The sequence below is a fragment of the Nicotiana tabacum genome, chromosome 24, assembly GCF_000715075.1.
Source record: "Nicotiana tabacum cultivar K326 chromosome 24, ASM71507v2, whole genome shotgun sequence".
NCBI classification, from domain to species: Eukaryota; Viridiplantae; Streptophyta; class Magnoliopsida; order Solanales; family Solanaceae; genus Nicotiana; species Nicotiana tabacum.
Window position 1 is genome coordinate 111,291,470 of NC_134103.1, and position 24,902 is coordinate 111,316,371.

Below are 24,902 nucleotides of genomic sequence, written 5' to 3' on the forward strand. Positions count from 1 at the left end.
CGGGTCTGTTTATCCCATAAGAGCCTTTGACGAAGTCAAGAGAGACATTGATCATGAACCAAGATTAAACAGGGATCAGTATCAGCCATACAATGGAGATCGTTGAAGTAGTGGGTCTGGGCGAAACCCTATGAGAAGCAAAAGAAGAAGTGATCGAGGTCAAAACAACAGGGGACTCATGAGCAAAAAGTATTTTGATAGGCCCATCGGGCCTAAGGAAACACCAAGGTTATCGTAGTACAACTTTAACATCAATGTCGCCACCATTGTATCCGCCATCGGACGCATCAAAGATACCAAATGGCCTCGATCTCTACAGTTTGATCCAGCCCAAAGGGATCCTAACCTAATGTGCAAATATCATGGCACTCACGGACACAGAACAGAGGATTGTCGACAACTAAGAGAGGAAGTAGCCCGACTATTCAACAATGGACATCTCCAAGAGTTCCTGAGCGATCGAGCTAAGAATTATTTCATGAATAGAGATTCCAATAAACAGATCGAGTAGGAGGAATCTTAGCACGTCATTAACATGATCATCGGTAGGGTCGATATTCCCCAGGGGCCGATGCTGAAGAATACCAAAGTATCCATCACAAGGGAAAAACAGACTCGGGATTACGTGCCGGAGGGAACCTTGTCTTTCAACGACGAGGACACAGAAGGGATCGTGCATCCCCACAATGATGCACTGATAATATCTTTACTCATAAATAAATCTTAAGTTAAGTGTGTGTTAAATTGATCTAGGTAGCTCGGCCAACATCATCATATCAAACGTCGTGGAATAGCTTGGTCTACAAGATCAAATCGTGCCTGCAGTTCGAGTTCTAAACGGATTCAACATTGCATGTGAGACCACTAAAGGGGAGATAACATTACTGGTAAACACCGTCGGGACCATTCAGGAAACAAAGTTCTGCGTGATCGAAGGGGACATGAGGTACAATGCTTTGTTCGGGAGACCGTGGATTCACAACATGAGGGCAGTATCCTCAACTTTGCATGAAGTGTTGAAATTCCCAATGCCATGAGGGATAAAAACAATTTATGTAGAACAACCGGCCGCAATAGAGATGTTCGCGGCCGACGAAGTGGTCCCGGTATCCGTACTTTCTATACCAAAGGATCCGAGTTCGGTCGCCAAGGGAGAAACCAAATAGCAACTTCTGATAACGGCCCCGACCGAACCAGAGAAGAAGGGGGCTCATGAGTATGATGACTACGGAGTTCCCAGATCTTTCATAACCCCCGACGATTCCGATGCTACCAAATCAATAGTCGAGGAACTGGATCAAGTCGTACTGATCGAGTACTTGCCCGATCGAAAGGTATATCTGGGCACGGGATTGAGTCCCGAGCTCAGGAAAAAACTTATTCAATTCCTTATAGCTAACATAGATTGTTTTGCTTTGTCCCACCTTGACATGACAGGGATCTAACCGAAAATAACCACTCGCAAGCTGAGCCTGGATCCGAAGTTCCACCCGGTCAAGCTGAAGAGGAGACCCCAGTCCGAAGTCAAGCATGCGTTCATCAAGGAAGAGGTATCTAAACTTCTTAAAATAGGGTCCATCCGGGAGGTTAAATATCCAGATTGATTAGCAAACGTAGTAGTAGTCCCTAAAACAGGAAACAAATTAAGAATGTGTGTAGACTATAAAGACTTGAATAAAGCATGTCCCAAGGACTCTTTCCCTTTGCCTAACATCGATCGCATGATCAATACAACGGCCGCCCATGAGATCCTCAGTTTTCTCGACGCTTACTCCGGGTACAACCAAATTCAGATGGACCCGGGCGATCATGAAAAAACTTCCTTCATCACTAAGTACGGTACCTACTGCTATTACGTGATGCCATTCAGACTAAAAAATACCGGTGCCACTTACCAACACCTAGTAAATCGGATGTTCGAAGAACAAATAGGAAAATAATAGAGGTTTAGATTGATGATATGTTGGTTAAAGTCTCTGCGAGTAGAGGACCATTTGAAACATTTGCAGGAAACCTTCAACATATTGAAGAAGTACAATATGAAGTTGAACCCGGAGAAATGTGCATTCGATGTCGGGTCTGGGAAATTCCTCGGATTCATGGTGTCCTACCGAGAAATTGAGATTAATCCCGATAATATCAAGGCCATTGAAGATATCACTATTGTAGACAATGTCAAGGTCGTTCAAAGGTTAACCGGACGTATCGCCACCCTGGGGCGATTCATCTCGAGGTCCTCCGATAAGAGCCACCGGATTTTCTCACTGTTGAAGAAAAAGAATAACTTCTCATAGACCCCGAAGTGCCAACGAGCCTTGGAGGAACTCAAGCGGTATCTCTCGAACCCATATCTGCTTCATACTCTGAAGACAGATAAGCAACTATACTTGTACTTAGCAGTATTCGAGATAGCGGTAAGTGGAGTCCTGGTCTGGGAAGAGGAAGGTACGCAATTTCCAATCTATTATGTTAGCAGGATTCTAGGAGAGGCCGAAACTAGATACCCTCACCTAGAACAATTGGCACTTGCTTTGCTAAGAGCCTCTAGGAAGCTGAAACAGTACTTTTAATTTCACCCCATGTGTGTTGTAACTACTTACCCATTGAGGAATGTAATACATAAACTCGAGCTCTCGGGACGATTGGCCAAATGGGCCATAGAGATCAGCGGTTACGATATCGAATATGGGCCCCAAACCACCATTAAATCTCAAATTTTGGCAAACTTTGTGGCCGACTTTACGCCGGCCCTAATACCCGAGGTCAAAAGAGAGTTATTGTTGAACTCGGGGACTTCTTCGGGATTCTAGGCCCTCTTTACGGACGGCGCTTTGAACGCAAAAAGGTCCGTACTTGGCATCGTATTAAAGCCACCAACAGGCAATGTAGTTAAACAATCTATTAGGATTGTGAAATTGACTAACAACGAGGTCGAATATGAGGCCATGATTGCAGGTCTCGAACTGGCCAAAAGCTTGGGGGTAGAGGTGATCAAAGATAAATGCGACTCCCTCATTGTGGTGAACCAAGTTAATGGGACGTTCGAGGTCAGAGAGGAACGAATGCAAAGATACTTGGATAAGTTGCAGGTAACGTTACATCGGTTCAAGGATTGTATCTTTAAAAGATTAGATCGCTGCTTGGCCAACATAGAATTCCAACAGATGATGCCTAGCATAGAGGTCACTCACCTATCAAAAATAGGGTCGGATCACAACCCTATGTTATTGTTAGGTAATTCTGATTCTACACCAATAAATAAGGCTTTCAAGTTTCTCAATTTCTCGACAAAACATCATACTTTCAAGGACGTAGTAAAACAGAACTGGAAAGCTGACTTTGCTGGGGATCCTTTTTTCATTTTCAATCACAAATTGAAGAGGTTGAAGAAGGCTTTATCAATATGGAGCAGAGCAACTTATGGTGATATCTTTTCAGAAGATAGCAAGCTTAGAGGAGTTGGTACTCGTACATGAAGTTGAATTTGAGAGGCATCCTACATTTCAAAATAGAGAAAGACTGCATAAAGTTCAAGCAGAACTTATCAGGTACTTAGATCTAGAGGAAGAATTTTAGAAGCAAAAAACTGGCATGTCTTGGTTTCAGTATGGAGATAGAAATACAAAGTTTTTTCATACACAAGTTAATGGTCGAAGGAAAAGACTACAACTGAGAAGGGTGCATAATAATGCTGGCAGATGGTTAGGAGAAACTGCAGAAATGGCTGAGGAGGTAGTAAGGATTTTTCAAGCACAGTTCCATGAAGATACAATCCCGACAGCATTTGGAATACTGGATCATGTCCCTATAATGGTGGATAATACTCAAAATTTGAAGTTGGTGCAACAGCCTACCAAGGAAGAGGTCAAATTTGTTGGTTTAAATGGGGAAAGTGCTGGAGTTCCATATGGATTTACTGATTTTTTCTTTCACTCATGTTGGGATATAATTGGTGATGATATAGTAGATATGATGAAAGAATTCTTCAATGGACATGAACTACCAAGGTTTGTAACTCATACAATTCTGGTTTTGCTACCAAACAAGAAGGAAGTTGTGAAAAGTCTTTTCAAGAGTCATTCATGAAAGGTTGGTAGGTATTCTTCCTGATTTAATTTCAGATGAACATGCTAGTTTTGTAAAAGGGATGAGCATAGTGGAGAATGTTCTATTAACACAAGAGATAATTACATACATACGATTAAGAACTAAGGCAGGTCCAAATATTGTGATCAAATTGGACATGACAAAAGCATATAATCGACTTTCTTGGATTTTTTTGACAATGGTCTTAAGGAAGATGGGATTTGAAGAAAGATTGATAGGTTTAGTGTATGAGATTATGTCGAATAACTGGTATTTTGTGCTGCTTAATGGACAGCCCCATGATTTTTTAGATCGACCAGGGGTGTAAAGCAGGGTGACCCACTGTCTGCAGAGGCAATGTCTAGAGGCAATGTCTATTTATTCTGGCTTCAGAGGAAATGTCTAGAGGATTAAATGATCTACACAAGAATCTGTACTTCTGTGGATTTGGATTGCCCAAATGGAGTCCCAAAATAAATCATCTAGCATATGCTGATGATACCATCATCTTTTCTTCTTCAGATGATACTTCATTGCAACTTATAATGGAAGACAGCATACGAAGTTGCTTCTGGTCAACTAATAAATAAGAGAAAATTAGCTATATATATGCACCATTCTGCCAGTGAACAGGTAGTGGATCAGAGAAGGTTCAAAGGATCACAGGCACTCCTAAGCAGGAGTTCCCTTTTACATACCTTGGGTGCCCAATATTTTACCTTAGAAAAAGGATGGCTTACTACTAAGGCCTCTTAACTAAGGTGATGGATAAGCTGTAAAATTGAAAAGGGAAACTATTATCTATAGGAGGGAGAGCAGTGCTTATATCTCATGTGCTTCAAAGGATGCCTATATACCAGCTATCTTCTCTAAATCCTCCATCATATGTGATCAACATACTACACAAGAATTTTGCACAATTTTTTTGGTGTAATTTTGTTGGTGTTTCAAGCAGACATTGGGCATCTTGGAACACTCTATGCTTACCATGTGAAAAGGGTGGTGTTGGTTTCATATCCCTACATGATATATCCACATCTTTATTTTGTAAACTATGGTAGAATTTCATAACAAAGCCTAGTCTGTGGAGTTCTTTTTTGAGCCAGAAATACTGCAAAAAACTCAATCCTATGGTGGTGCCTTGGAGGGGGGGATCTCATATTAGGAGAAAGATGCTTGAGTGTAGAGATATCATTTAGCATCACATACTATGGCAACCTAAGATGGGCTCTTCCTTGTTCTGGTTTGAAAACTAGACAGGATTGGGTGCTTTATACTTTGTCACACCTCCTGATTTTGTATGTGATAAAATTATACAAAACATATACGATATGGTGTATGAAGGGCATTGGGATGAGGAGAAGATCAGAGAGATATTTCCAGATGATCTTGCAACTTATATTCTGGAAAACATGAAACCACGAGTGTTGAGTGATGTCCTTGATAAGCCTGTTTGGATGCTAGAATCGAGGGGAGTTTTTTGTGTCAAATCTACGTGGAAATACTTAAGAAGGAGACATGAACTTTGCAATGCTTATAGGAAAATCTGGGTAAAAGGACTGCCTTTCAAAATTGCTTTCTTTATGTGGAAAGTTTGGAAAAATAAGCTGCCACTGGACGACTTCTTTAGGAGGCTGGGGTACCTAATAGCATCTAAATGCTGGTGTTGTGCTGAGCCAAAGGAAGAAAAAATGCAACATCTTTTTTTCACATGATAAACTGCCAATACAGTGTGAAACTATTTTCTTGGTCATGCCGATATTTCCATTGATAGAATCACATTTCACCAGGCTATAGTTAAATGTTGGTACTGCTGATTCTATACCCAAATTACAGCCTATAATGCAAGCTTTGCCATCTGTGATAGTGTGAGAATTGTGGAAGAGGAGAAGGAACAACTACAAGTATGGAGATGCAGTCACGGTAAGCAGGGTCACTTACCAGGTTTCCTCAACTCTGCAGTCTCTCATTAACTTAGGAAGCCAGGTATTCAGACATCTCTCATAAGAGGCCAGATATACAAAACATGATAGAGAAACATACATCTACACTGAAGTACTCAAAGGTATTGTGGGAATTTCCAAACCAAGGCTGGATAAAAGTCAATACAGATGGGACTTCCATGGGAAATCCAGGTAGAAGTTCTATTGGTTTTGTGTTGAGAAATGAAGAGGGAGATATAGTACACTATGATGATACTGTTTTTTGCTAACATGGTTCTCTTTTTTGGAGAAGAATTTAATATACACATGCCATACTTATTGATTAAACTCCATACGATGGTATTAGCACCCAGTGCTCATTCTCTTGGAGAAAGATTGATAGTAAGCATAAGCATGAAGGCTAAGGAGGATGATGGGCAAGGCGAGCTTAAATGGCCCAAACTGGAAGCTTTTGCCAGTTATACATATCAATCACTGCCCCAAAATGAAAGCTGCAACTGGCAGACGATGGATATGAATAAAATACAGCTTAATCTTCACATCAGAAGAAATACTCAATAGGAACAACTAATGCCCGGGAGCTCGATGATCGGTTATAGTAGGGGACTTTGGTGCTCAAAAATTGGATCCATGAGTGCATTGTGGACTAAAATCTCAGTACATTTCATTACCTCCGAATATCAGGAAGACTACCAAACAAATTTTGTCTCAGACTTCTGCTCGAACTCACAAGACTTAGTCATCAAACTATGCATGCTCACTCATGTGCACAAAGGCTGGTCCAAAGAGGCTATACATTTCTGCAATCATGACCTATTCATTGATTAAACTTCTATGGGGGATCTTAGCAATTTTTGCTCATTCCCAGGAAAGGAAATTAATGATAGGCATAAGCTTGAAGCAACCAACGAGAGGTAGGCCAGCTCTACACAGATGCCCAGTCACTTTGCAACTGACTTTGGTATCTTGACATTTGCCTATTTTAAGTTAGTTATTATCATACTAAACTTAAGTCATCTCGAGATAAGTTGTAAGGAAAGAAGTAACTATGGGAAACAACATAAAGTTACTGAAAAAACTGCCCAGTTTTTGTGTATGGGCGACAAGGTTATGCATAGGATATTGGTTGCAAGTTTGGATCTTATTGCATTAAGGATACAAATGCCAAGGGATTTCATTAACATAATACATAAGGCAGGTCTGTTTTGTGGATTTGGGGTGGCAAATGCAACTGTGCATACAAAGAAAAAACGAGGCAACAAACATACAACAAGAAAGTGTCAATTGGAACGTTGAAGAATGGGCCACTTTCGACTGCAATTTTGGACTACATATGCTGGGAAAACTTGGTTATGAGTTTACTGAATGCACAATGGGAAGTACTACAATTTGAAGATGGCCATTTACGCAACAGATCACATTTACGCTTCATTTTCGAGGGCTTACCTTGCCTAGTTTTAAAATTAAATTCTCTTATTGTACTTAGCATACATTCATGTAATATCATTATTGAGCATCATTACTCAATTCTGGTAATAGGGGCTATGTAATTGTCAAAGTTTATTTCTTTCATTTTGTAAGACCTCCTGACATTTTTTAATATTATTTGATATATATATATATATATATATATATATATATATATATATATATATATAAATCCAAAAAGATTGGAAAAACAAAATACTACCCTAACATTTTTATTCTTGGAGAAAGGAACTGTGCTTTTTATATTACAAAAGTGAACACTGATGCAATTTTTGTTGCTTGCTAAGATGTGATTACTGTTGAGAAGTTGCTTCCTCCTAAGCCCAAAAAACGCAAGATCATTGATGTTAAATTTGTATGAGCTAGAGTAGATAGTCTGTTCGAGAGTGTTCTGTTTTGATGACTGCTAGCATCATATATGTTTTACGGTAAAAACCGGTTAGTCTTTCGTACGAACTGGTCGAAATGGTAAGGCATTGGATCGGAGAAATATCTTCATAATCAGGTTGAGGTCCGAAGTCAGGTCACCTAGCTTCGAGCCCTAGGAACCGATCAATGTCCAGTTCGATATTATTATTGAGCTCGAATCCAAATCGAACTATGATGCAAAGTGAAGTTATCGAGCTTATGAGGCAGAAACCGACCAACACTGACCCCAAATCAATACAAGGAGCCGGGTCAGAATCGAGTTCGAGTCAAGATCGAGAGCTCGAGTCAAGATCGAGAGCTCAAGTTAAGATCGAGAGCTCGAGTCGATACCAAGCTCGAATCAATATTGAGCTCATAGACAAGAGACGTTGCAATCCCACTAGAGGAGAGAATCCCGGCAGGAATTATGAAAAAACTGATTTATCGTGGGTCTCCCATTAGGTATTTTTAATTATATCTAAAGTAGGATCCCTCCACTATAAAGGGGATGATTATTATTTCTGAAAGGACCAAGTTTTTGGCATACATTATAACTGAGATATCATACACTCATATATCAAAGAGTTACCCTTTTTTAGCTTGATAAATTGATTCATCTTGCCTAATCTGTAAATTATCTTCTTCCCAACTTTGCTTATTTTTCATTCTCTATAGTCAACACTTGATATTTCTATTCATTCTTACGATTTGTGTCAAGTTATACCACATACCCTTAGAACTACGTATAAATTTAACTCAATCCGTTTTTCGGGTAAACAGTTTGGCACCCACTGTGGGGCTAAGGATAACAGTGGTTATTTGATACAAATCTGCAAAAAACACGCCGTTTTGTGCTTGTTTTCGGAAGTGTCTTTGATTTCGGATTAGCAACGACTAAACTATCAATTAAATGGCCTTACCTATCGACAACGAAGCTGGTCTTCAAGATGAGAATAACAACTTGACACCCAGTACCGAAAGGACACTTGTCAACGCCGTTGGAGCTCGAATCGAATTGCTGATAGACATTAATTCGCATGTGGCCATTGAGGCGAACCTACATTCTGAACCTGAAAATAGCATACATGGTGGCACTCGATCTGCAGCTCGAGATACCCATAACGTCGAAGAAAACGGCGTCAGCTTGCGTATGATTTTCGAAATGTTGCAAGCTCAATAGGCAGCGATAGCTCAGTTGCAGAGTCAAACCCAGATACCGAGTAGACCGGAGCCCAGTCAACCCCGAGAAATCGCCCATACAACGGAACCAGCTATAGTGAAATCAAATGAGCAGGAGTCGGGGACTAATCCCGAAATTGCTAAGATATTTGAAGAACTGACCAAACGAATAGAATCGGGAGAAAGGAGGATCGAAGCAAACGACAAAAAGATGGAAACATACAACTCCAGGGTTGATAATATCCCGGGGGAACCACCAATATTGAAGGGATTAGATTCCAAAACATTCATACAAAAGCCTTTCCCCCCGAGCGCAGCTCCTAAACCGATCCCAAAGAAGTTCTGCATGCCCAAAATTCCTAAATATAATGGAACTACCAACCCCAACGAATATGTCATCTCATACACATGTTCCATCAAAGGGAACGATCTAGAGGATGATGAGATCGAATCTGTATTGTTGAAGAAATTCGGTGAAACCCTGTCAAAGGGAGTAATGATATGGTGTCATAATTTTCCATCTAATTCTATCGATTCTTTTACTATGCTTGCATATTCCTTCGTAAAAGCACACGCCGGGGACATAAAAGTCGAGACCAGGAAGTCGGACCTGTTCAAGGTAAGACAAAAGGATAACGAGATGCTAAGGGAGTTCGTATCTCATTTTCAAATGGAGCGTATAGATCTGCCACCAGTCAAAGACGATTGGGTTGTTTAGTCTTTCACTCAAGGTTTGAACGAATGAAGTTCGACGGCTTCATGGCGGTTGAAGCATAACCTGATCAAATAGCCAGCTATCACTTAGGCCGACGTGCGCAATCAGTACCAATCAAAAACTAGAGTCGAAGATGATCAGTTGGGAGCTGAACCCTCTGCTCGAAGGGATATCAATCGAGAACAATGTCCGATCAGGGACCGATACCGACTGTACAGTGGAAACCACAGAATCAATGAATCGAGATGTAACCCCGGACAAAGCTACAAAAGAAGTGATCGAGGTCAAGGGTCTCGGGGGTTGATGAAGAGAAGTGGGTTCGACAGGCTTACCGGATCTAAGGAAGCACCACGATTATCGTAATATAACTTCAACATGGATGCATCCACTATCGTGTCGGCTGTCGGGCACATCAAAGACACTAAATGGCCTCGACCCATGCAGACTGATCCTACCTAGAGGAATCCCAATCAAATGTACGAATATCATGGCACCCATGGCCACAGAGCGGAAGATTGCAGGCAACTAAGAGAGGAGGTAGCCCGGTTATTCATTAAAGGGCACCTTCGAGAATTTTTAAGTGACAGGGAGAAGAACCATTTCAAAAACATGGATTTCGGCAAACAAAATGAACAAGAAGAACCACAGCACGTCATCCACATGATCATCGGCAGCGTCAACACCCCTTAAGGGCCGGTGCTTAAACACACTAAGACATCGATTATGAGAGAAAAATGACCTCGAACTCAAGATTACGCACCCATAGGAAATGATGAAGATGCAGAAGGAGTCATACAACCTCATAACGATGCACTGGTAATATCCGTACTTATGAATAAAACTAAAGTTAAGAGTGTGTTAATTGATCCAGGTAGCTCGGCCAACATCATTAGATCGAAGGTTGTAGAACAGCTCGGTCTGCAGACCAAGTCGTACCCGCAACCCTGGTTCTAAACGGATTCAATATGGCATGTGAAACCATCAAAGGCGAGATAATTTCGCCGATAAACGTGGCCGGAACCATTCAGGAAATGAAGTTCCACGTAATCGAAGGCGACATGAGGTACAATGCCCTTTTTGGAAGGTCATGGATCCATAACATGAGAGCTGTACCTTCGACCCTACACCAGGTTCTTAAATTCCCAACATCCAGGAGAGTCAAAATGGTGTATGGAGAACAACCGACTGCAAGAGAAATGTTTGCCGTCGAGGAAGTGAATCTGATATCCTTACCTTCGTCAATAAAGGGATCGGACTCAAAAGGGGAACGAGATGCCAAATAGCAACCACGGACATCAACTCTAACCCAACCAGAAAATCAGAAGATCGATGAAGATGATGATCAAAGGATCCCCCGATCCTTCGTGATTCCCGATGATTTTGATGCTACCCAATCAACGATTTAAGAATTGTAGCAAGTCATACTAATCGAGCATTTGCCCGAACGAAAGGTATACCTAGGAACGGGATTAACCCCCAAACTCAAGAAAAGGCTTATTCAATTTCTTATAGATAACATAGATTGTTTTGCTTGGTCTCATTTAGATATAACAGAGATTCCACCAGATATAGCGATGCATCGGCTAAGCCTGGACCCTAAGTTCAAACCAGTGAAGAAAAAAAGAAGACCCCAGTCCGAGGTAAAACACGCATTCATAAAGGACGAGGTAATTAAACCTCTCAAAATAGGGTCCATTCGGGAGCTGAAATATCCCTAAATGGTTAGCCAACGTAGTTGTAGTCCCTAAAAAAGGGAGCAAACTTAGAATGTGTGTAGATTATAAGGATTTAAACAAGGCATGCCCTAAAGATTCTTTTCTACTGCCCAACATCGATCGCATGATCGATGCCACGGCCGGCCACGAGGTGCTTACATTTCCTGATACCTATTTCGGGTATAATCAAATCCAAATGAACCCGGAAGACCAGGAAAAGACTTCATTTGTCACCAAGTATGGAACATATTGTTATAATGTAATGCCCTTCGGGCTAAAAAATACAGGAGCTACTTACCAATGCCTAGTAAATAAAATGTTCGAGGAACAGATAGGTAAATCAATGGAGGTTTATATTGATGAAATGCTAGTTAAGTCCCTGCGCGCAGAGGACTATTTGGCTCATTTACAGGAAGCATTCGAGATTTTAAGAAAATACAACATGAAGCTCAACCCCGAGAAATGTGCTTTCGGGGTCGGTTCGGGCAAGTTTCTCGGCTTCATGGTATCAAATCGGAGAATCGAGATTAACCCCGATAAAATCAAGGCCATTGAAGACATCGCCATCATGGAGAGTGTAAAAGTCGTGCAGAGGATAACGGGATGGATTGCTGCCTTAGGCCGATTCATTTCAAGGTTGTCAGATCGAAGTCACAGATTTTTCTATCTACCCAAAAAGAAGAACGATTTCGCTTGGACCCCAGAATGCCAACAAGCATTAGAGGAATTAAAGCGATATCTATCGAGCCGACCACTGCTTCATACTCCAAAAACAGACGAAAAACTTTGCTTGTACTTGGCAGTATCGGAAAATCGCGGTAAGTGGTGTCCTAGTTCGAGAAGATCAAGGTACGCAATTTCCCATTTATTATGTAAGTCGAACCTTAGGAGAACCAGAAACTAGACATTCACACTTAGAAAAATTGGCACTTGCACTGATAAGCGCCTCTAGAAAGTTAAGACCATACTTTCAATGTCACCCCATATGTGTATTAACCACTTACCCGCTTTGTAATATTTTTCACATGCCCGAACTATCAGGCCGATTAGCCAAATGGGCCGTCAAACTCAGTGGGTACGATATCAAATATCAACCCCGTACGGCCATCAAGTCTCAAATTTTAGTGGATTTTGTGGCTGATTTCACGCCAAACCTCGTACCTGAAATTGAAAAAGAACTCTTATTGTAATCGGGTACATCATCGGGGGTATGGACCCTTTTTATGGACGGGGCTTCGAACGTGAAGGGGTCCGGTTTAGGCATCGTTGTAAAGCCGCCCACGGGTAACACTATTAGACAATCTATCAAAACTACTAGGTTGACTAACAATGAGGCCGAGTATGAGGCCATGATTGCAGGTCTCGAACTAGCTAAAAGCTTAGGAGTAGAAATCATTGAATCCAAGTGTGACTCTTTACTGGTGGTAAATCAAGTAAACAAAACCTTTAAAGTTCGAGAAGCTAGAATGCAAAGATATTTGGACAAACTGCAGGTAACTTTGCACCGTTTCAAAGAATGGACCTTACAACATGTACCTCGAGAATAAAATAGTGAGGCCGATGCACTTGCAAATTTGGGATCATCGGTCGGGGAAGATGAGATCTGCTCGGGGACTGTTGCTCAACTCTTGAGATCTGTGATCGAGGAAGGTCATGCCAAGATAAACTCTACAAGCTTAACTTGGGATTGGAGGAATAAGTATATTTAATACTTGAAGAACAGAAAGCTCCCATCGGACCCTAAGAATTCGAGGGCCCTACGAACCAAAGCTGCTCGGTTCATATTGATTGCATATGGAACATTATACCGAAGGACATTTGATGGACCATTGGCAGTATGCTTAGGACCAGGGGACACCGATTACGTCCTACGTGAGATTCATGAGGGTACTTGTGGAAATCATTCCGGTACCGATTCATTAGTCTGAAAAATAATCAGAGCAGGATATTATTGGATCGATATGGACAAAAATGCAAAGGAGTTTGTTCGAAAATATGACAAATGTCAAAGGTTTGCACCGATGATCCATCAGCCCGAAGAGCAACTTCACTCAGTCATATCCCCATGGCCATTCATGAAATGGGGAATGGATATTATCGGCCCTCTGCCATCGGCCCCAGGTAAAGCTAAATTCATCTTATTTATGACTAACTATTTCTATAAATGGGTTGAAGCACAGGCATTCGAAAAAGTTAGGGAGAAAGAGGTTATAGACTTCATCTGGGATCATATCGTATGCCGATTTGGGATACCCGCCGAAATAGTGTGTGACAATGGGAAACAATTTATCGGCAGCAAAGTGACGAAATTCCTCGAAGACCATAAGATAAAAAGGATATTATTAACACCGTATCACCTTAGTGGGAATGGACAGGCCGAATCGATGAACAAAACTATCATTCAAAATCTAAAGAAAAGATTGAACGACGCTAAGGGGAAATAGAGATAAATCCTACCCGAAGTTCTTTGGGTGTATCGAACAACATCAAAGTCCAGTACGGGGGCAACCCCATTCTCCTTAGTATATGGCTCTGAAGCCTTGATTCCAGTCGAAGTCGGAGAACTCTGTGCCAGGTTTCAATATATAACAGAAGAGTCAAATCACTAGGCTATGAATACTGGCCTTGAATTATTGGATGAAAAACGAAAAACCACTCTCGTCCGATTGGCCGCCCAAAAGCAGCGGATCGAAAGATACTATAATCGAAGAACCAAGCTTCGCCATTTTAAAATTGGGGACTTAGTGCTAAGGAAAGTCACCCTTAGCACCCGAAATCCAAACGAAGGAAAACTGGGTCCAAACTGGGAACGGCCGTATCAAGTACTCGAAAACATCGGTAAAGGATCCTACAAACTTGGTATTATAAACGGCGAACAACTACCAAGCAATTGGAACGTGTCACACCTCAAATGATATTATTTTTAAGGTATGATTTTCTCCCTTCTTTCGTCTACATATATTCGATACTAACTCATTGCAGGAGTTTAGCCAAAAACATCGAGACCTCAGATTTTAAAGTACGCGTTGCACTCTTTTTCCCTTATATCGGTTTTTATCCCAACCGGGTTCGAGCAAGCACTCACTCAACTACTAAGCCTACGGGATACTCTTATTTCGAGTTCGAATCACTCACTCGACTAATAAGCCTATGGGCTACATCATCTCGAGTTTGAGCAAACACTCACTCGACCATAAAGCCTACAGGCTACAATACTTTGAGTTCGAGTTTGAGTTCGAGCAATTACTCACTCGGCCATTAAAGCCTACGGGCTACATTACTTCGAGTTCAAATCACTCACTCAACTAATAAGCCTACGGGCTACATTACCTCGAGTTCGAATTACTCACTCGACTACTAAGCCTACGGGTTACTCTTATTTCGAGTTCGAATCACTCACTCGACTAATAAGCCTACGGGCTACATCATCTCGAGTTTGAGCAAATACTTACTCGACCATAAAGCCTACGGGCTACAATACTTTGCGTTCGAGTTCGAGCAATCACTCACTCGACCATTAAAACCTACGGGCTACATTACTTCGAGTTCGAATCACTCACTCGACTAATAAGCCTACGGGCTATATTACCTCGAGTTCGAATCACTCACTCTACTTCTAAGCCTACGGGCTACTCTTAATTTGAGTTCGAGCAAACTCTCACTCGACCATTAAATCCTACGTGCTACATTACTTCGAGTTTGAATCACTCACTCGACTAATAAGCCTACGGGATACATTACCTCGAGTTCGAATCACTCACTCGACTACTAAGCCTACGGGCTATTCTTATTTCGAGTTCGAGCAAACTCTTACTCGACCATTAAGCCTACGGGCTACATTACTTTGAGTTCGAATCACTCACTCGACTACTAAGCCTACGGGCTACTCTTAATTCGAGTTCGAGCAAACTCTCACTCGACCATTAAAGCCTACGGGCTATATTACTTTGAGTTCGAATCACTCACTCGACTAATAAGCCTACGGGCTACATTACCTCGAGTTCGAATCACTCACTCGACTACTAAGCCTACGAGCTATTCTTCTTTCGAGTTCGAGCAAACTCTAACTTGTCCATTAAGCCTACGGGCTATAATACTTCGAGTTCGCACTCACTCGACTACTAAGCCTACGGGCTACTCTTATTTCGAGTTTGAGCAAACTCTCACTCGACCATAAGCCTACGGGCTATATTACTTCGAGTTCGAATCACTCACTCTACTAATAAGCATACGGGAAACATTACCTTGAAGTTCGAATCACTCACTCGACTACTAAGCCTATGGGCTACCTTATTTCGAGTTTTAAGCAAGCACTCACTCGGTTATGAAGGCTACAAGATCCGAATTCGGTCAAATTGCCTAAAACCTTATGTAAACCTCCATAAGGAATGAATAAAACAAAATCTTCTCAAGGGAGAGAATAAAATAGAGGCGAATCAAGAAAAGAAATGATCTTTATATATACAAGAATATTTACAATGTCCGAACAGGACACTACAAAAAAAAAAAAACTAAGGGCTAAGTTTATTGGTTATCTCCGGGGGCGGTCTCTTCTCCATCGGGCTCCTTCCCGCTCTCGGACCCATCATCATCATCATCATCATCATCATCATCATCATCATCGGAAGAGGCTTCAGCATTGGTTTCGAGCTCTTTAGCCCTTTTTATATCTTCAGTAAGGTAGAAACCTCGAGCATAGATCTCCTCGAGGGTCTCCCTCTGAGATCGACACTTAGCAAGTTCAGCAACCCAATGTGCTCGAGTGTTGGCGGTTTCGGCTGCCTTTCTTGCTTGTTCCTGAGCAGCTTCAGCATCGGCCCGATAGATGGCCACGAATGCATCCGCATCGGCCTTTGCCTTTTCGGCATCAAATTCGGCCTTGGCAAGTTCAGAGGCCAAACAAGCCTCGAGTTCCTCTATTCTTCTTGCTTGAACCGAGCTTTTTTCCTTCATACTTTGAAGTTGGTTTTCGGCCGATGATAATTGGGCCCGAGGAGCCTTTTTCTCTGCAGCAAAGTGGTCCATACCTTCTTTCCACTTCAAAGACTCCGCTTTTACCACATCAACCTCCTCACAGAGTTTCCCGATCATCTCAATTTTCTGCTGCAGCTGTGAGACCGAAAAATTAGCCATCATTCCTGTATCAAGCCCATAGGATTTTAAAAGTATCATTACCTGCTCGGACAGATTGGTCTGATCTTAGTGAGCCTTGGCCAACTCAGCTCGGAGGTCTTTGATTTTCTCTCCCCTCTGCCCTAAGAGGAATTTAAGGGTATTCCTCTTCTCCGTGACCCGTTGAAGGTCAGCCTCATATTGACGCAGTTCGGATCGAGACCGTGAACATGCTTCTCTCTGAACTGTTGCGACCTGCAAAGAAAGAAGAAGCAAAGTTAGAAAAGAAAAACAAACGTAAAAGCATTACCAACGAAGTAAGTTAAGGCTTACCCGATTCAAAGCCTGCTACACTCCGAGGAAAAGATCTTATGCATCACTAGTGCCAACAACATCCTCGACACCAATAAACAAATCGCAGAAGGGGTCCTCCCTTTTATGTGATCGGTTTATCTCGTGGCCCCCCAAAGCTTGGGCATCCCGAATCGCCCCTTCGGAAAAAGCAGGGAGATTGGGCAAGTCCCCGATTACTATTGCCCCAAGCGACTCGCTTGGGGAATTCTCCTCAGTTCAGAGAGCATCAGAATCGGTCTCTTTTGATATACCCATCGATTGTTGACTTCGGTAAGAAGCATCCTCAATCTCTAATGGTTCGGGGACTCTGCCCGAACCTTCCTCGGATATCTCCTCAGTCCGAGGCGGAGCTTTATAAATCACCATCGATGCAACTGCCTTAGGGGCATCGATGGTTTTCTTCGTTCGGGCCACCAGTACGGACCCATCATTTTCTTCTTCTTCCTCGTCTTCATCCCTTAGATGCAGAACTGATTCCATGGTTAAAGGGATGGTATTCTTCCTTGGCTTACGAGTCATCCTCGTCTTCGGTTTTGGGTCTTCGGAAGAAGAGGCCCTTTTTCTCTTATTATCTCTCACCGGCTTTGGATCAGAGGCCGAAGCCTCTTCCTCAGCGGATGAGGGCCTCAAAACCGCATCTTTGCCCACACCTACATACAGGAAAATTGATTTAAGCATATAGAAAGAATCTCATTCGAACTACCAAAGATATAAGAAAGAGGCTCACCATGATTTTTGGCCTCCCATCGGCCCTTGGATAAATCACGCCACAAACGCTCGGCGTATGTGGAGGTCGAAGTTAAATCCTATACCCAGTTCTTGAGATCGGGGACTGCATCGGGCATCCAGGGAACCGCTGCATCACAAGAAGGGGGATATCGGTCAGAAAAGGAATGAAGAGGCAAAATAGCATAAGATAATGGCAGAATTACACTTATGCTTCATGTTCCACTCCTCGGGAAAAGGCATCTTTTCAGTCGAAATCAGGTCTGAAGTATTTATTCGAATGAACCTGCCCATCCAGCCTTGATCACTGTCCTCATCTATACTCTAGAACAGAAACTTGGTAGCCGACGCTGAAGTTTTATTAATCCACCTCGAAAGAGGCGAGGGCAGTACAATCGGATGAGATGACCGAGGGTGAAAGGCATCCCCTCGATTTTGTTCACGAAGTAATGGATCAAAATGACGATCCGCCAAAAAGAAGGATGGATCTTGCATAGGGTTATTTGGTATTGGCGGCAAAAATCAATAATAACGGGATCGAGGGGACCTAACGTGAAAGGGTAAGTATACACACTTAAAAACATTTTCACATAAGTGGTGATATCTTCTTCAGAAAACGGGATTACTATTTCTTTGTTCTCCCAATTGCAGTCTTTCTTTAGCTGTTCGAGGTGCCTCTCGGTTATCGAACACATATACCTCGATACTGGCTCACATCGGCCGAGAACCGATGAGTCTTTATCGACCTTAAAATCAGAGGTAATCACAGATTGTGGGAGTGAATTCAGAAAGCATGAGAAAGAGGTTAGAAAATTTAGAGTTTGAAGATGTAAAAGTGATTAAAGTGAAAAAAGGGTTATTTATAGGTATAGCAATGACGGTTCAATTTCGATAATGGTTGACCATCGTCTGACACGCATTAAATGCCTTGAAAAACTAAACCGACGGGACAGCTATCACGTGCATCATGATCGATCCCATTGTAAACGTCAGGTTATTTCTGATTGAGCCGTCGAAAAATCATATCGTTTTTCGCTACATCCTTCCCGAGAAATGAGGGGACTATCTGTATACAGTACAAATCGGTTAGTCCTTCGTACGGGCTGGTCGAAATGGTAAGGCATTGGATCGGAGAAGCATCTTCATAATCAGGTTGAGGTCCGAAGTCAGGTCACCTAGCTTCGAGCCCTAGGAACCGATTAATGTCGAGCTCATTATCATCATCGAGCTCGAATCCAAATCGAACTATGATGCAAAGTGAAGTTATCGAGCTTATGAGGCAGAAACCGACCAACACTGACCCCGAATCAATACAAGGAGCCGGGTTAGAATCGAGCTCGAGTCAAGATCGAGAGCTCGAATCAATACCAAGCTCGAATCAATATCGAGCTCATAGACAAGAGACGTTGCAATCTCACTAGATGAGAGAATCCCGACAGGAATTATGGAAAAACTGATTTATCATGGGCCTCCCACTATATATTTTTAATTATATTTAAAGTAGGATCTCTCCACTATAAATGGGATGATTATTATTTCTGAAAGGACCAAGTTTTTAGCATACATTGTAACTGAGATATTATGCACCCATATATCAAAGAGTTACCCTTTTTTTAGCTTGATAAATTAATTCATCTTGCCTAATCTGTAAATTATCTTCTTCTCAACTTTGCTTATTTTTCATTCTCTATAGTCGACACTTGATATTTCTATCCATTCTTACGATTTGTGTCAAGTTATACCACATACCCTTAGAACTACGTACAAATTTAACTCAATCCGTTTTTCGGGTAAACAATATAATAAAAATAATTTAGATTCGAACCTAGAAGTACTAACATTTACTCTTTCTTCTCAGTTGTTGCTATATTTCAATGTTTTTGGAAGTATTGTGAGTGCGAGAAACTCTATGTTGCTTGTAGTAGACATGATATCGGTTGTTTGTTGTTAATCTAGTAAAATGTTTCTGTTAGAAAAAAGCAGTTTTATATATATCGTTCACTTGTTCTATATATTTGTTTTTTGAATTTTTTATAATTTTTATGCAATTTACCGTTTTTTTAAAAAAAAAATCCAATTATATTATTTATAAATATTAAAAATTAAAAGTTCCACTAGGTTTATGCCTCGCTTTATGACAGGTAGGGGTGTACATGGACCGAGTTGGTTCGGTTTTTATCAAAACCACACTAACTATATCGGTTTGGATTGGTTCGGTTTTGTCGGGTGTTTTATTACTTAAATATTATTTCAATTTTACTTTGTTAAATTTTTTATAAGTAAGTATATGTTTAGTAAAAATTTAAAAACTTTACAAACATATTATCTATTAAAATATTCTTATAGGAGAATTTTCTTAGTAACACATGATAGTTAATTTTTTAGTCGTTTGACAATAATTTTTGTTGATGTACACTTTCAAGGTTAACCAAATTTAGTAACTAAACATAAAAATCAAGATGATACCTAAATAATAATAATAACCACTTCAAATTCAAAAAGATATAAGAATTTAATAGATCTTGGCATATGAATATGGAAGAACAAAAAGATTGATGCATTTTAGTAACACTTGATAAGAAAGTGATCATACAACTCATTATTTAAGGTTAATAAATATGGAGCACTTCATATTCTATTTAATACTATATCCCGTAAGAGAATCCCAAATATTTCTAGACATTTTTTAAAGAAAATTCTATATAAAATTTTAAAAGTATATACAAAAATTATATATTTATATGTCGATTTGGTTCGGATTGTTTTACTCAATACCAAACTAAATCAAACCAAACCTAGTCGGGTATTTTAATCGCTTTGATTTGACTTTTCGATTTGGTGCGATTTTTCGGTTCGATTTGTATACCCGTAATGACTGATATAAAACTTCGCCCAAACCTTTTAAAACACTATATGTAATTCATTCTTTGGCTATCAATACTTAGTACTATATAACATTATAACTTATTCGTCTATAAGTGATTGCGTTGCCTCTGTATGATGGCTAGAAAGTCTTAGTTCGTTAGCCAGCTAGAAGACAGACGTTATTAAGAAGAAACCTAAACCTCGTATCCTATTTGGCACTTGGCAGTGTATTTACAACCAAAAGTTGAGCGTGTGGGTCCCAGTTGCTTACGTGTCTACTATTAGAAAGACCTAATTCCTTACCTCGTCCTGATATAGACAAAACACAGAACAAACACAAGCTGAATTGTATTTACAGACAACCTAATTCTCTTTATTTTGAATTTTTGATCAATAGGTTTTTTTTTGTTTTTCATTCTTAGATAGATGTCGCACAAGATAAATTTATAACTAAATTAAAATAAAAATCTCCGATTGAAAGATAATTATGATTGATGGAACAGCTGGTGTCCATCTTTTCTGGGATGTAGTTTCAGAGAGAAGCACAAGAAAACTCAGTGTGCACCAACCTAATCTCACACTGTCTATAGAGAAGGGCTATAGAGAAATAAGTAAAAGTGGCTATAGAGAAACAAGTATAATTGAATGATTAATATGACCAATTTTGCTGAGGAGGGAGTACCAAAATTTACAACTTCATCATATAAGTGGCTATAGAGAAACAAGTAAAAGGGAAGAGAAGGGAAGAGAAGGGAAAAACTTTAAATCAACATAGTATTATGTGATATGCAGGGGAGATAATTATTAACATCATAAATGCACCTTAGAGAATCAGAAAAATATATGCATACACAAATAGTCCCACAATGTAATACCTACTTAGTTCTATTTCCTCTGCTGTTTTTTTGCTTTATTTGGTCTTTCTCTATCAAATATTTCAGTAATTCCAAAGATAGTCAAGATACTGTGGTCCAACAACAGCAGCTGATGAGAAGAATTCATTATTCATATCGGTGCTCACAACTGTTTCTTGTGATAAACTTACTATCTCTTTCTCCTTCTTCAAATTCTGCACCATATTCTGACCATGATTCTGATATAAATTCCTAAGGCTTGGAGGACCTTGCATGGGAAATGAACCAGGATTTAGTAAGTTACCTTGAGGTGGTAAAGTTTGGTTCAAGGCAAATTTATTTGGAAGAGAAGGGATAGAAGTAGAAATGTTGAAACAATTGGTCATTTCTTTTTGGCTCTTTTGAGCACTAACGAAATTGGAGAAGCAGTGCACGTGACTGGATTCAGAATCTTTCAATGTTGGCAAAACAGAATTGCCCATTTCAATTTCAGTTGAATTCAATCTCATAAGTCCTGAAATATGGACTTTGTTTCCACCAGTGCTCTTATAAAATACTCTGCTAATGACCCAGTCATTCTGCTGCATAGTCAAAAAACAATGAGGAATTAGGAATCTTGAATAAAACAGGGGAAAACAGGGGAAAACAGATGAAAAATCAGTACTTTTGCTGTCTTGGGCAGGTTTTGAAGAGACAATCTTCCCTCTAGTCTATATTCATGAATGACCCAATTTGTTTTCTCTCCCTTTGGAGCTCTTCCTCTGTAGAAAACCAGAGTTTTCTTCATCCCAACCAAAGATTTTCCTCTGAAAATCTCCTTGTCTTTTCCAGTGGCTTTCCAGTAACCAGCAGCAGTAGCCCTGTTTGTCCTCAGCCCTGTTGGGTACTTCTTGTCTCTCACACAAAAAAAATACCATTCCTTTTCTCCCATTTTTGCCTTCCCTATATTTAACAACAAAAAACAATCAACAGAGGTAAAAATAGAAAAAGATGGTAGGAACAAAAACAGGAACAACAGAAGAACACGATCCACTGAAATTCAGCTCTTTGTTGGTCCAATTAGTTAAAAAAAACAAAGGAGAAGCTTACATGGAAGGTCCCAAGGTTCAACCTTGTTCATGTCAACTTCTCCAATAGCAATGGCAAAGAAGTTGTTATCCACAACTTTCTTAGACAGATAATGAGTTATCAGCTCTTCATCTGTAGGATGGAACCTGAATCCTGGAGGCAACTGTAGTTGCTGATCCTCCTCCTTAACAACAGGTCCAAGAATATTCTCCATTAATACATAAAACTCTACTCTTCCCTATATATAATAGTACCAATGATTTGTAAAACCAGCTTTCTTTTCTACTACTTTCATAAAATTAATCCACACACTTTTTTATGACCATTACTCACCAACTGCCTTTAAAATCTGAATGGGTTTGTGCCAAACAGTTCCTACTTTGAGAAATCTAATTAAAGATTGAAAAAAGCAGTATGAAGAACAGAAGCTTATAACTACAGGTTTTAGGAGAGATAGAAACGTGGTCTCTAAGGAACTGGAGAAGTTGGTTTATGGCCTACTCTGAACATTTCTTGGCTCCTGCTATAAATCCATTCTCCTTTTATATTTGACCAAATACACTTCATCCCTAAAACCATGCATATGAAATTTGTCAATTTCTTTTATCATTAATATACTAATTCTTTAAACTAAAGTCAGATTTCTCTTTTGGGTGTTATATAATTTATTGAAATTTGGAATTTCTGTTTTGAGAAACAGTTGAAGACTTCAACTGTTGCCTTCAAGGTTGTTTCAACTGTATACCAGAAGCATCCAACATATAACTTAATAGTATAATAAGTTGTTAAAAAGATTAAGGCTGCTTTGTATGTGTATCTATCTCATATATTATTCCCAAATTAGCTTTCCTTATTAAAAAAAATTCCCAAGCTTGCGAAAACAGCTGTCTTCCTTGTAACATACAACCAAAGAAGATCACATAAGCTTTACATCATCTACCTGAAATTAGCTTATCCCATTTATCAAAGTGGAAATGACCATTCTAACCCCATGTACACAATCAAGATTTATTTTTATTTTATTAATAATTCAAGTGGGCAAGCCAATACAATCAAGATTTATTCAAACCAGCATTTCATAGATTCTTCATGTTGTTAGCTCTTGGATGAGACATACATCATGATTTAGAGCAGAATTTTTGTCGAAAGGTCTACGGTTTCTTAAGTACTCGATACTAATGCTCGTGAAAGGCCACAAATATTCTGTAAAATAATTAATATGCGTGAGCTAGGTAGAAGAATAGAATTGATTTCCTTTAAAAAATTATGTTGAACAAGTAGGACTTGTGTTATATATAAACTAAGGGTGACAAGTGGGCCGGTCGGTCCGGGACCGCGGGCCAAACGAGTCAAACGGGTTAAACGGGCCAGGACCGTTTGGCCCTGATTTGTGGGCCTGGGCCGGTCTCGTGGGCCGGTCCTATGATTTGGGCCCGCCAGGCCCCGAACCATTTAGCCCACCAGGGACCGGCCCAGGACCGGATCGGTCCCTTAGCGGGTCAAACGGTCCCAACGGCTATTTTAAAAAAAAATATAGTCGTTGGGCTGTCAAAAATAACCGTTGTCTATTTATAAAATAGCCATTTAACCCCCCCAACTTTGTTTTAATCCCAAACTTTTTATAATTACACTTTTTCCCTATTTTCAACTATAAATACCCCATCATTCTTTCATTTTTTCTTACAAAATCATCAATCTATCACAATCTCTCTCTAATTTTCTTCTATAATTGCTACTATTGTTTACTTTATTGTTACTAAGTGTATAATATATAAGCTATATTCGATATATTTATATATAGCTTATATACAATCTCTCTCTAATATATTATATATATTATACTATACACTTAGTATATATATACTTTTTAGTAGTAACATGAAATGACCAAAGTATGGTACTTTTTAGCTAGTATAAATATGGAATGATAGAAGATCAAGTTTTAGCTCAACTCAGTTTTAGTTGAAACTGTAATCTGAGTTGAGCTAAAACTTGATCTTCTATCATTCCATATTTATACCAGCTAAGAAGTACCATACTTTGGTCATTTCATGTTACTACTAAAAAGTATATATATACTAAGTGTATAGTATATAAGCTATATATATATATTCTATATTAAATATTGAATATTAAAATTTAGGATGTTAAATAAAATTTAGGTCACAATTCTATAATAAAATTTACAAAGAATTGCCTTAGATATTTTTTTTAACATCCTTTTGTCTCTAATATCTATTTAATTGCTTTTAAAAAATATATATATGTTGGGCCCACTTAGCCCGCGGGCCGGTTCTTACACAAAGCCCGTTTAGCCCGGACCCGTTTGGCCCGTTCAATTTGAGATCGACCCGGGACCGGGACCGTTTGGACCGGCCCACTTGCCAAC

General features: G+C 40.0%; 2 protein-coding genes across 3 annotated transcripts; one reads left to right on the forward strand and one right to left on the reverse strand.

The window, feature by feature from the left end:
• The first annotated feature begins 5,417 nt into the window (after positions 1 to 5,417).
• LOC142178409 (uncharacterized) lies at positions 5,418 to 6,298 on the forward strand. Its single transcript, XM_075247750.1, has 3 exons — positions 5,418 to 5,754; positions 5,923 to 5,990; positions 6,065 to 6,298. The coding sequence occupies exons 1-3, from the start codon at positions 5,418 to 5,420 to the stop codon at positions 6,296 to 6,298; spliced, it is 639 nt and encodes a 212-aa protein (XP_075103851.1).
• A 15,048-nt stretch (positions 6,299 to 21,346) lies between these two features.
• LOC107776252 (NAC domain-containing protein 100-like) lies at positions 21,347 to 23,440 on the reverse strand. 2 transcript variants are annotated; one of them, XM_016596137.2, is made up of 3 exons: positions 22,535 to 23,440; positions 22,110 to 22,387; positions 21,347 to 22,023 (listed from the first exon to the last, which is right to left on the reverse strand). In XM_016596137.2, exons 1-3 carry the CDS (start codon positions 22,725 to 22,727, stop codon positions 21,529 to 21,531), a joined length of 966 nt encoding a protein of 321 aa, XP_016451623.1. In that variant the 5' UTR covers positions 22,728 to 23,440; the 3' UTR covers positions 21,347 to 21,528. The 2 variants fall into 2 exon arrangements, with proteins under 2 accessions (XP_016451623.1, XP_016451616.1); XM_016596130.2 differs by having other exon boundaries at positions 21,347 to 22,026; positions 22,535 to 23,439.
• Positions 23,441 to 24,902: the final 1,462 nt, after the last annotated feature.

Excerpts from the sequence above, each read along its gene's own strand:
- LOC142178409 (XM_075247750.1), top strand. The coding sequence starts at position 5,418 with ATGGTGTATGAAGGGCATTGGGATGAGGAGAAGATCAGAGAGATATTT. Across the intron at positions 5,755-5,922 it reads AGCATCTAAATGCTGGTGTT|CCTATAATGCAAGCTTTGCC; the intron begins GTGCTGAGCCAA and ends CCCAAATTACAG. Across the intron at positions 5,991-6,064 it reads AGGAGAAGGAACAACTACAA|GAAGCCAGGTATTCAGACAT; the intron begins GTATGGAGATGC and ends TCATTAACTTAG.
- LOC107776252 (XM_016596130.2), bottom strand. The coding sequence starts at position 22,727 with ATGGAGAATATTCTTGGACCTGTTGTTAAGGAGGAGGATCAGCAACTA. Across the intron at positions 22,388-22,534 it reads TGAACCTTGGGACCTTCCAT|GGAAGGCAAAAATGGGAGAA; the intron begins GTAAGCTTCTCC and ends TGTTAAATATAG. Across the intron at positions 22,027-22,109 it reads ACCTGCCCAAGACAGCAAAA|CAGAATGACTGGGTCATTAG; the intron begins GTACTGATTTTT and ends TTGACTATGCAG.